At 36.1% G+C, this 13644-nt stretch overlaps 1 protein-coding gene across 10 annotated transcripts in view; it reads left to right on the forward strand.

Moving 5' to 3' along the window:
* The window catches only part of TNNI3K (TNNI3 interacting kinase), a 284328-nt gene that overhangs the window by 32523 nt on the left and 238161 nt on the right, over positions 1 to 13644 (forward strand). For all 10 annotated transcript variants that reach the window (XR_013384127.1, XM_077905049.1, XM_077905050.1 and 7 more), the window contains one exon: positions 1772 to 1882. Coding sequence is in view for 9 of the 10 variants with exons in the window: in XM_077905049.1 (XP_077761175.1) it covers positions 1772 to 1882 (111 nt within the window). In the remaining variant the exon portion in view is untranslated. The remainder of the gene's footprint in view (positions 1 to 1771; positions 1883 to 13644) is intronic.

Consider the following 13644-nt stretch of genomic DNA (forward strand, 5'->3'; position numbering starts at 1 on the left):
TGGCATTTGGAATGAAAAAGTGGCTTGGGGCTAAACTCACTTTTTGGAGGCAGATGGAAACAAAGAGGAGGCCAAGAAAAAGAAGTCAGGAATATGTGGTTTTAGGACAGCAAAACAGATTAGGATTTCAAGAAGAAAGAGACCATCTGCCTATGAAGAAGAGGAGGATTGACACTGGATTTGGTAAATAAAGTTACTTTCTGAAACTGAGGAGGTGACTTCAGCACAATGGTGATTCCTTCTGTCTCAGGTGGAAGAAACTAGCATGCAATTTATCTTGATGATATAAGGCAAGGACAAAGGGAGAAGAGATGATATAAGAAAGAGCAAATTTCAATGTGTAAGGAGCATAGTGAACTCAGTTGGGATTTATATAAGATTTGGGTATACACAGCTAGAAATCACTAAAGAAATGGGATCAGAGCTATCAGCAGTGAGTGTCAATAACTTTTTCCAGAAGCCTGGAAAATGAAGGCAAGGATAGAGATAAGATGTAAGTCTATAGTCTGAACAGAAAGAGCCAGTGGACTAGTAAAGGAACACAAAATCTTTAACTTATTTGGTAGAAGAGGTATGCAGAGTAGAAAATTTGGAAAGTATAACATTAATTTTGCTATTTAGAATTCTTTACCAAAGTTCTTTCTTTTTCATTTTTTATGACTTTTCCTTTTTTATAATCTCCAGTTACGTGTAACAGGACTAAGAAATCAAACTTTTTTTAAACGAGAGGATCTTCTAAACCAACAGTGTGTGAAATAATATGTTTATGCATAAATGCAATGGCCTATCTCGTGAAGACTTTCATGCCACAGAGTGTTTTTGAGATGTTGGTGGGCCAAGTATTATAGAAGTTGTGGTTTGAGTTCTTACTCTGAGAGAGAAGGTTAAACATGAAGACCTTTCTTGCATTCCCTTCCAATGGTGGGGGTTTTATGAATATGACCTTCCATATCACTCTTTCAAATGTTTTGACTCATAAAGTATATAATAGTAATTTTTCATAGGATAATTTAGAAAAATAGTGGTTTTTAATTTTTTATGAACCATTTTTGGAGTCTTACCATGTACTAGGTTTAAGTATGTTAATGCATATGAAACGTTGATTACATAATAAAAATTCAATGAATGTAAGTAATATTAATATTGTGAAAAGTTCCCTGTCTCTCCAAAGACAGAAATGCAGTGCAAATAATAGTGTGAGGAAAGTAAGGATCACTTTAGCCATTGCATAAATTATTCTAACTCACAGGCCTAAATACTACTTCAAACATTTTCACAGTTAAAATGAGTCAAGTTAAGAAAGACACTACTGATTAATTATGTATAAGCCCATGACACTATATGTCATTAATTATGCAGAGGAGCCATGACACACATGTAGAGAAGAAGCAATTATGGAATTACCAGGGAATAGTCCACTGCAGTCACTCCAGTCACGCAGTTGCCAGGGAAAGCACATTTATCGGAGTGACCTACACACAAGATTGAGTTGAGTTTGCAAGAGCCTCACCATAGGTAATGTCCTTTCTATCTTTCATGGTCAAGTGGTAGAGGATTGATTGAAACTGAATAGCCCTGTCATTTGCTCCTACATTTCAACCATTTGAGAGTTGCTCTCTGCCGTCTCATGTGCTCTTATGCCAGAAATCACACGTAGGTTTTCTTTGAGCGCCTAAACTGTCTGACAGTCAGGGAATCAATATATCCTGTTGCACAGTGTCCAAACCTGCTATTAGTAGAAAAGTAACACTAAAGATGTGTTTCCTTACAGGACAGTGCGGAATTGATCACTTCTCTGCTTCACAGTGGAGCTGACATACAGCAGGTTGGGTATGGTGGCCTCACTGCCCTGCATATTGCTACAATCGCTGGTCACCTAGAGGTAAGTCTCACCTCGCTCACCTGTGAAAGCAAACCTGGCTCTTTTGATTCTTCTTAACTATTATCAAAGGCTGGCTTTTGAGATTCTAGGAGTTGGTTTATTTTTTTAGCTACTGAACACATATATTTATTTTGAGGGTCAAGTTAAGCTATATAAATGTTCTTTTGAGAGTGGGTTCAATCTGTTTTGTAACAATGTAATCAAACATCAATTAATATAAAGATGACTGGATACACACAGGCTTTACAGCAGTGATTAACAGCATAGATTTTGGAGTCAGGCTGATGGAGTGATGGAGTCATTTTTCATCTCGTTGTATTTACCTTAAGCAAATTTTTGTACCTCATGACCTCTGTTTTCTTCATTTATGAAAGAGAAACAGTAATAGGCCTATTATATTGATTAAACTAGATAATCCATATAAAGCACTTTACAGATTGCTTCAAATAGATTAAGGACTCCATGAAAGATCAGTCATTCATTCCCTTAGGTATTATTTGATTTATTAAGTATCTATTGTGTGGTAGATATTGTTCTAGTTCTGAGGTGAGACTAGCAAAAAGGACAGGCAAAACTCCATTTTCTTCTAATTTAGTTGTAGAGAATGAGAGTCAATAAAAAAAGTATAATGTCAGTAGTGAGTATTAGAAAAATAATAAAACAAGGTAGAATGAAAACAGAATGCTAAAGTGGGCACCATTTAAATATACTATATAGCGAAACTGTATAGAAAATATATGTGATAGCACATGCAAAGACCCCGTGGCAGGAAAGAATTAGTTGTGTTTGAGGGAAATGCGTAAGCCAAAGTCATTAGTGTGGTATGACCTAGAGATAGAGTGATGGAGATGAGATCAGGGGGATGTTGACAAAACAGATCACAAAATGTATTTAAAGACCATAGGAAGGACTCTGGATCTTGTCCTAGATATAACTACTGAAATATTAATTTCATACATATAAAGCACTTTCATTTGTATTATTTGTTTAACTTAAACTTCCTCATGAAATAGTTTTTAGCATCATTGTCAACTGATAGATATAAAATCTTGTATCATCTGCCTTTACATACTGCAAAACCATTGAGAAAAAGAGCCACATCTGGAATCCTGGTCCGTTTACTCAAAATTCCCATGATTTTCACACTGTATTATTTGTGGTAATCACAATATGTTTATTATAAAATTGTTATCTGTTTCTCCCTTTTAGTCATGTTACACGTTAAATTGTACTTTCTTTGCTAACAACTGTGAGCAAGTAGAGCTGCATATAAAATCATACATAAAACCTATAAAATAGATGCGATCCACCTCCCTTAACAGAATCACTTTAAAGGGCTCTTACATTCAATAAATATTGATACATCTCATTGAGAGAAAAATAATGTCCTGCGTGCTGACATTTCCACCCCTCACTATATTTTTTTCTCCCCCCCCCAAAAAAAATAAAACATTTTTGGTGAGATTCACTGTAAATATAAGTGAATCTGTTACTTATAAGAAGGGAAATTTCATTAGCATTAGCATCACCTACATATCAGTGTTTTCCAAAAAAGAAACCAACTGAGGCCAGTGATAAAGTATATGGAAGGTAAACATTAGGAAGTCTGGGTAGAGGAACTGATAAAGTAGACGTGAAGTTCCAGTGAGATATATTCAACCTCGTAATGCCCGGAAAATGGGAGAATATGTTTTGCAAGACAAAATCCTTTTTGTCTAGTGCTGAGCTGATTACGTTTGTGAGGGATAGAATTACAACAGTTTCAAAAGCAAGGTACTTAAGAGCTTGGTCTCTTTATCTCCTATTCAAATAGCTATTTTTCTTGCTTCATAAATTGTAGTGTAGAAGGAAATGTAGTTCTACCAACCTAGGGCAAACTTTGCCAAAATCTTTCCAGGTAGGTCTCTACTCTTGTCTTGCATTGCTTCATAGATTCTCCAACTTCCTCTATTAGCTGTTGTGTAACATTTAATGACTTTTATTGTCAATCACTGCTGGTACATAAAGCAGGTGTATATACATTAACCTTTATTCTCTTCTTATCTAATGGACTAATTAACTTACAAATCAGATAATAAAAGAAAATGGTATTCAAAAAGCCTTCAAGCATCATACTCAAAATGCAAAATTCTTTTTCTTTGAATTATTTTTCCAAAGCTATTAATGCAATAAATACTCACTTTTAATATATTTTCTTCCCCTCACATTCATTTATTCATTTAATAAATATTTTAAACCTCTACTTTATCCATAGCCTAGTGCTAGAATGTGGGAACGATATAAGAGATAAGACATAATTTTCCTTCTAAAGGCTTTATAGCATAGCTAGACACACAAAATTAATATACAGGAAAAATTATATAAACAGTTCAAAACTAAAATAGTAAGGAAGGAAGGGGAAAGAGTCAAGGATCAAAGTGAGTTTGGTAATTAGGAACAATTAGAAATGTGATAATTACATGGCGTGGAATGACAATACAAAATGCGAAGTGTTAGGAGTTCACTGGGGAGAAAGATCAACTTGGACTGAAAGAGTTGGGGAAAGATTTATGAGAGGGGTTTTGAAGTTAGGCTAAACTTTAAAGAACAGTGAGAATTGGGCAGAGAAAAGAGGAATCATGTCCAGAAGTGGTAAGAAGAATGAGCTGAACACATCCATATTTAAGGGAGAGTGAATTTAATGCTAGTTGAATACACTGTAAAGAGTCCCTATAAATAAATTTGGATGTTAGGAATGGATCAGACTAAGGAAACTTAGTCCAAGGAGTTTAATTCAATTCAATAAGCAATTATTGTAGTGTATGATGTATAACACACATGTCTAAATGGTGCAATAGATAAAGAGACAAATAGAAGACAGAAATTCCTGCTCTTTAAAGACACAGCCAATAGGATTTTTTTCTCAACAGGAAATGACAAGCCATTGAGACTTTTTGAGCAAGGGAACGATTGGAGATTTTATAAATAATGTATTGAAGAAGACTTCTTTGAAAAATTTTTTTTAATTTTTATTTATTTATGATAGTCACAGAGAGAGAGAGAGAGAGAGAGAGGCAGAGACACAGGCAGAGGGAGAAGCAGGCTCCATGCACCGGGAGCCCGACGTGGGATTCAATCCTGGGTCACCAGGATCGCGCCCTGGGCCAAAGGCAGGCGCCAAACCGCTGCGCCACCCAGGGATCCCAAGAAGACTTCTTTGAACAAAGTTTTCAGTATAAATTCCAGAGTGATGATATGATGATTAAAGAAAGAGACAGGAAGAAAGAAAGAAAGAAGAAAGAAAGAAAGAAAGAAAGAAAGAAAGAAAGAAAGAAAGAAAGAAAGAAAGAAAGAAAGAGAGAGAGAGACAGGGATAAAAGATTGGGTAAAGAAATCAATTGGGAAGAGAAATCAATTAGCTTCAATATGCTGATCTACTGATGACATCCAAGTTTTCAAGCAGAGATATTCATTAATCATTTAGAAATATACAACTGGCATTCAGTGGAGAAGTTGGGGTTTAGTATAAATTTTTGAAAATTATACGTGAAGAGTTGATATTTGAAGCTGGAAGTTGTAAAGTAGGTCTAATAGGTAGCCAGGGACTGAGCCCCTATTCATAGGGACTTGAGGAATTACTGAATAGCCTCTTAGGGACAAAGAAGGATTGGTCACAGTGGTGTACGGAAAACAAGGGGATTGTGCTATCACAACAATGAGGAGTATGGAGACTTTCAGTAGATAAAAGATCCTGGCAATCAAATGGTATAGAAAGTACAATGAGTAGAATGGGATAAAATGCATAAGGTTTTTACTTATCATACCAAACATTTAGGTGCTTATTTTCACTCCTGCTTTTCACTGTTGGTTAGCAGAGATGGCGACAGTGAATCAGTGGGAGTTCCCTTTCATTAGTAGTCACTTTCTTTTATTGCCCACCTGTCCCTAGGCAACAATAACTGATGCTAAGTCTGACAGCCGTCTTTGTCTACACATATCAAATTCAGAACCTCCATTAGTGTCTCAAGTGTGTTTGCTCTCCCATAATTGTGAATCCTATTAAACAATTTTACAATAAAATTTACATTGACTAGGCAGCTGTCTCCTTCAATAATAAAAGAGAACATGTGCTGTGGATTCCTAGACATGCTGATTGCAATTCAAGACTCAGATTTAAGCTTACTGTGCTTTGAAAAGCAGGCAAATAGTGCTTGTCCTGGGTCTCACTACCTCTCCCTGATTTATCCATCTATCAATACATGTGCATATGCTGCTATATACAAGGCCCAAGATCCTGTCAGCAAGCTACAAAAATGCATTAAACCTTCTTCTCCCCTTTGAATCCAGGAGGCTCATGAGTCATATGCTCTGTCAACCATAGAAAGTGAAAAATAGTAGCTAATGTTTGGTGGTGCTTTACTGCTCATGTGCATTTGTCATTTGGCTCCCTCATTAGATAGCTACCATTAGACTCAGTTTATCAATGAGGAAACTAAGGATTAGAAAAGTTAAGTGTCTTCCATAGGGTCATTCAGGCAGTAAGTAAAAGAGATGAGTAGGACTCAAATCTGGTTATCTACTTCAGATCTGTAGTCTTGTAAATAAAAGAGTACTCATTCCCTTTTGACTCTTGTATGTGTTGCTAAAACAGGCTTAGACCCATAAGACACAAAAAATGTATGCAGAAAACAAAACATAAACTGAATATCTTACTATCTAAGGCGAAGCACCATTGCTACATATACAAATTAAGCAACATTAATTGATTCAAGAATAACTTTATATATGGGTATATGGGCACCAAACTCGTGGACGTATAATGCGTATGTGTGAGCATACAACACACACATCCCCGAAGTGTAAAACACTTTATACTTAGATAATTCTTTTAAAAGCTGTTACACTTTGGTGTCTCATGCTGTAGTTTCTAAAGTTATCAGGAAACAAATCATTTATCTGTAGCTGTAGACAACTGTTTGAATAGCAAGCAGAAAAGCATGTCTGAGATGACACAATATGTAATATATAGGGGCTGTGGAGTGTTTTATTTCTCACAGAAAGTCACAGTTTCATATATACTTTGTGCAGGTGAGAGTATTATTTTTACAGTTGAATTTATTCTATCCTACCTTATCTTTTTTTTTTTTCAGATTGTAAACACTTATCCAAACACTGCTTCAGAAATGCTTCCCAGTTATTTTGGAATTTATTTCTGATTTCAAGGAAACACAATTGATGTTGTTCCAGTTCACTCTTAACTAAATCATCTGAATGTTTCAGGAGAGAGTTTTGTTTACCATGAAGCTCCTTACTCTAAGTTATTTCTTTTAAAATGCTTTAGTTTTCTCCCCAAAGACACAAACAAGTGAATGCTTGGAATTATAAAATGTGGTTTCTCTCTCTCTCTCTCCATCCCTCCCTCCCTCCCTCCCTCTGTCTCACTCTCTCTCTTTCTTAAAGAGATAATGTGATAATGTACTCAGGAGTTTTATAACTTAAGAGTATCGGATCTGCCTCCAGTCTTATGAATAGGCAGTAGTCCCTTATGAACTCCATTCCAAATTAGAGAAAGGAGGACCCCAGGCCATTTCACAGTGTGTGGTACGGTTGCCTTACCTCTGATGTCTCCCAAAATTTTGCAGGCAGAGAAAGAAATCCTATCTGAATGTCACGGGATACTGCAATTCAGGTACAAAAAGCTTGGCAAGTTGCAAATATGCCAGTTAATGCACATTATTGTCACCAGTTGTTCGAATGTCACTCTAGGGAATGCCATTAATGGTTGATAGGTATTCTAATTACCATTCTTTGGCATGAACTTTAAACTTGGTCTAAATAGTCACTTGCAGTTCTGTGATGCCAAACTTTATTATTCCTTCATGTCAAATGATGAAGTCTGAAACTAAACCTTTATTATGCACATAGTCTTTAAGAACTGAGACCTGATTTAGGAATGAATACCACATCTCCTGTGGCATTCAGAAGTGGTTTTTCTCAGAACTCAAAACCAAGAAGCTCTATATCCTAATTTCTGAATGTGCTTGGAGTTACAGAATCCTGTTTAGTAAGTGCAAGGAGACAGTGTCCTACTGTCTAGGCTTTTGGTCTAGAGAGTGAGACGAGATCATAGATTATACATCATAATTAGGAATTTTATGGTTTCTTTATTTTATTAAAGATTTTTATTTATTTATTTATGAGAGAGAGAGACAGAGACACAGGCAGAGAAAGAGGCAGGCACCCTGCAGGGAGCCTGACATGGGACTCGATCCCAGAACTCCAGGATCATGCCCTGGGCCAAAGGCAGGCACTTAACCACTGAGCCACCCAGGGATCCCATATGGTTTCAAAAGCGGTACCTTAACTATGTATCAATTGTAAGACTGATACAAGAGGACATTACCTTCCTTGAATGTCACTTTTTTTTTTTTTGGACTCAAGTCTTTGCCATAGGTTCTATCAGCTATTATTAAATATTAAGTATTGCTTTTGGGGTGAGGCAAAAGAGCATAAGCAGGAAAAGCTTTATAGGCTAATAAAATGTAAATAAAGTGTTCATCAGCTTGCTACTATGGCAAATGATGAAAGAAACATTACCTGAGACATTAGATTCAAAGATTATTGCTAATCAAATCAGCCTGAATGAGAAATCTCTTTGTAACCATTTGTTTGGTGTGAATTTGCCTCTCTATGCTAACACTCCTGTGTACTGAATTTGATTCCAATATCCTAGACACTCCATTCATTTTTTTTTAAAGAGATAGATATAAAAAAGAGAGAGGGAGAGCTAGGGATTCCTGGGTGGCTCAGCAGTTTAGTGCCTGCCTTTGGCCCAGGGGGTGATCCTGGAGTTCCGGGATGGAGTCCCACATCAGGCTCCTGCATGGAGCCTGCTTCTCCCTCTGCCTGTGTCTCTGCCTCTCTCTCTCTCTGTCTGTAATGAATAAATAAATAAAATCTGTAAAAAAAAAAAAAAAAGGGAGGGGTATCATTTAAAAAAGATAGATATAGATAAGATATATATAACATGATTTATATATAAATATATCACATTTATATATAAATCATGTTATGCCATGTATCAGCTAGGCAGAAATAATTTCTGTGCTAGATATGTGTGACATTTGATAAGAAACAGCTATAGATTTTGATGCATGTGCACTTAACCTTCTTCTTCAATGCCACATTCTCTACCAGGAATTTGCAGGCTGAGATATGAATCAAAGTTTCTACAGCGTGTTTAAGTCACACCCCCAGAGTTTCAGAATGTCTAAGCCCCCGATGTCCCAGGATGGCCGGAAATTGCTACTCTTGTTCCCCTCGATTAGGAATACATGAGAAGACCAATATTTTCAATATTACTTTAAATACAGTAATAAAGTAGGTGGTGAACAGTACTTACTTTCTCTCAGGGATGCTCCATTGTGGGATGGTATTTAGGGAGTAGGGCCCTTTACGTATTTTATCCTTCCTAAACCTTGCATGAGCCATTCTCCCTGATGGCTTCCTTTGGTGGATCTCCAAAGAACTTTGAGAAACTTTCCGAGGTCGGGGTAGTGGGAGTGAGAGCCCAGGGCCCCCACTAGTGGCTCCCAACAGCTGAGCTCTGTCACAAGCACCTCTTTTCTGAGGTGTCCCTCAAAGGCACTCAGCACCTCTGCCTCTTATCCCTTGTTCTTCCACAACTGAATATCAGACTAATATAGCCATTATAAAGCAGGGAACTGTTAAGGAAGTCACACAAAGGTTTCTAGAGTTACTCTGAAATACAATTCAAGTGTAAGTACTTGAAGTTACCTTTAACCTTCCTTCCTTTAACTTTCCTCTGTGCCCTGAAGCAGGCTACTAGCTCCCTCAGTTCTGGGCTGAGCTGTTTCATAATTACTGCACATTTCCACATCTGAGAAAGACCCTGCCAAGAGCTGAAGAGTCATTTTCATAATTCTCTCCTGAAAGGTACACACTGAGCTATCCAGGAGACTTCCCACCCATCCTCAAAGTTCAGCTGAGAGGCTGCCTTCCTAAAATTGCTGGATTCCTCTAGCTTGAGGTGTTTTCATGTTTCTAACATCCAATCGTACTTTATTTATACCTTTCTTGTACTATTTAGCAATGCTTATTTTACAAATGTGGTTTCATTTTGTTATTTTACTATATATCTTTCTTGAGCATAGGAATCACATGTTAAAGATATTTATAGTTCCAGCATTGTATAGTAGGTTTTTACCTATAGTAGGTTTTTAATTAAAAAAACCTACTATATTTGTATGTTGAATGACTAAATTAATGATTATTTTTTTAAGATTTTATTTATTTATTCATGAGAAACACAGAGAGGAGAGAGAGAGGCAGAGACACAGGCAGAGGGAGAAGCAGGCTCCATGCAGGGAGCCCGACGTGGGACTCGATGCCAAGATTCCAGGATCACGCCCTGGGCTGAAGGCGGCACTAAACCGCTGAGCCGGGGATCCCTGGGTGGCGCAGTGGTTTGGCGCCTGCCTTTGGCCCAGGGCGGGATCCTGGAGACCCGGGATCGAATCCCATGTCGGGCTCCCGATGCATGGAGCCTGCTTCTCCCTCTGCCTATGTCTCTGCCTCTCTCTCTCTCTCTGTGACTATCATAAATAAATAAAAATAAAAAAAACAAACAAACAAAAAAAAAAACGCTGAGCCACCCGGGCTGGCCAAAATTAATGATTATTCAAGTGGTCTTTTACAAATCACACAGAATGAGGAAAATGATTTCTCCTCTCAGTGCATGCACAAGAGATTTAATGATACCTTTAAAAAGGAAAGTAGCTTACAAAATTACAAGCAATTTTCATGAATAGCTTAATACAAATTACTCTTATAAAAATCAATAAAATATAGAGTCTATACAAACAAAAATAGTAATTGTTTTTTTTAAACTTTGCCCAGTCAATATATCTTTTTTCAGTTTTAATTTATTTATTACATGTTAATAATATTTTTTTTATTATTTTAGGCTAAAACAAATTTTAAAGATAATCAAATACAGTTCCATTTAAGCTAGCACTTTCATTTTCTTCTCCTAACATCTTCTAATCATTTGTGGAATTCTGTATGCTTTTATTTTTTTAATTTTATTTATATTCCAGTTAATTAACATATAGTCTAACATTAGTTTTAGGTGTACAATTTAGTCATTCAACACTTCGATACAGCCCCTGATGCACATCACAATAAGTGAACTCAGATTTAAAATATAAAGGAGGAATTTGGACTTAATCTAATGAAGTTTGACCCCACCAAAAGAGAGTAACAGAGTTTGAATTTAGTCCACTCCACAAAAAAGAAGTCCAACATACCCATAAGGGAGCATTGTCAGTCTTTCAGATCTGCATCTCTCTCTCTATGACTTGGCTGAATTTTCCTAATCTCCATTCTAATCAGTAATGTTGTCTCCAATCTCACATGCGAATTGTGTTCTCTGGCATAAAATCAGTTACTCACAGTCTTGTGTTATTACGCAGCCTGAGCACTGATAGCTTGTGATCCATTTATGAACTGTCAAGATAAATAAAGATCTTCAGATTATTTATATCTGCTATTTCCCCAGTAAACTTATACTTTGAGAATTATTATATGTCTAATCCCTCTCCAACTTGGTTTTATATCTTTTAGCCTAATTGATTGCCAAACTGAATATACAACTTTCACATTGATGATACAAGAAGGGTGGACATGTATTGTTTCAATAAGTAACGTGAACTGGTTTAGATTTTGGCACTCCCACCAGCAAGCATGATAACATAAACTGTTGAACACCCAATCGATAAGTTGTGGGATTATAGTATTTTATAGTAAAAGCCTTTGAATTTTTTAGTGATGTCTTATTGTTTCTATTAAGTAGCTGCTTCTAGCTTTTCTGGGTATCCCCACGAAAGGGAAAATCAGGCAAATTTAATAATTTTCAGCTAACTAAACACTTTTTAAGTACTCCCACATATGAGTATACTAGTATGGGGTTACAGAGACATAGAGGATACATTCTTGAGTATCTTGGGATACTTTGCCATTCTACACTTCCTTCTTCTTGGCAAGAGACCAAGTCTGAGCCCTCACTGGAACTTCTGGAATTGTTGAGATTGTGTCTAATTTAGGTAACCAGATTTTTAAAGTTATAGTTTAAATAAAATTTGTAATTGAACAAATTCAGTACTAATTAACTTACCTTTGCTGAGGTGCCTGGGTGACTCGATTGGTTGAACATCCAGCTCTTGATTTCAGCTCAGGTTATGGGATCAGCACTGTGTTGGGCCCCACGCTGTGGGGAGTCTTTCCCTCTTCCTCTGCTCCTCCCCCAGTGCATGTGCACACACACTCACTCTCTCATTAATTGATTAATTAATTTAACTTTGATATACTGCTATCAAAAATATGTGGAAACTCTCTGTTTTAGACCTTAAAATTTTGCATATGCTATAACCCAGCAAATCAACTTCTAGAAATTTATTTATGGAAATAAGAAATTGGGTTGCAAGAACACTCATGTACAGTAAATAAGGAAAAAATCTAAATGCCCAGAAATAAATATTGATTAAATCAATCTGATACATGGGTACAAAGGATACTATGCAGTCATTACACACGACATTGCAGAAGTTTACATAGTTACGTGGAAGGAGGCTCACAAGGACTTATGAAACGCTGACATTATTTAAGCTTCATTTTACATTCAAGGTTCTTCTTTTCTTTTTTAGTTTATCTTATTAGTAGGGTGAATACATTTTCTTAAAAATATAACTTTACAAAATTGGCTACACAATTAATGGCTACACACTTTACCCCACTCATTGCTACCCAAAGGTAACTGCTATTCACATTCTGATGGATATGCCTCCAGATGTTTCCATATATATTTACATAAAAATATACAAAAATATAATCACACTAAATGATTCTAAAGACTTTTTCCTATTTAAAACATACTTGGGACAGCTTTCTAACTTAAAATTATTTTTACTGAAAAAAAATATCATGCATACAAATGGATATGTGTAAATAAACATATATGAAATTCCTCATGAAAGCTTCATGTTACCTTTTTTGTGACTCTCTCTCTCTCTTTCTCTCTTGATTTATGATAACTCCTCTCTTGCTCTCCTTGAAATTGTGTATATGTGTGTATATTTTTAACATCATGAATCATATTTTTTTGTTTTTAACATTTTTATGTTCTTGAGTATTATTGTATGGAATTACATATTTGTTGTGACATGTTTATTTTGTTCAACGTTATATTTGTAAGATCCATGTTAGCTTGTGTAGCTGTGATCCATTTATTCTTCCACAAGTTATTCATCCAGTTTCTTCTTGATGAACATTTGAGTGGCTTTAAATATTTTGCTGTTATTGACAATGTGGTATGATAATTTTTGTATGTATTTCCTGGACTTCAGGAAGAACAAGGTCTTCTTTGGGACATCTAGGATTAGAACTGTTAGGTTATAGAATATGTAAATAAATGTTTAAGGGGTTGAACTAGTTGACAGTCCTTCCCAGTGTATAGACTGTATGATTGTTTTCTTGATTCATATCCCCACCAACATTAGTACACTAGGCTTGTTTTTCCCTGAAGCTGGAAGATATGGAATAGTATCACGTTTCGGTTTCAATTTGAATTTTTGGTTTACTTATGAGATTGAACACTTCTCAGAGTTTCCTTTTTTATGAAGTTCCTTTGTGTAGCTTTCTGTTGAATGGCTAGTCTATTTTTAATTGGCTCACAGAACTGTTTTCAATGTACTATGAATAATAAT

The sequence above is a fragment of the Canis aureus genome, chromosome 8 (assembly GCF_053574225.1).
Source record: "Canis aureus isolate CA01 chromosome 8, VMU_Caureus_v.1.0, whole genome shotgun sequence".
NCBI lineage: Eukaryota > Metazoa > Chordata > Mammalia > Carnivora > Canidae > Canis > Canis aureus.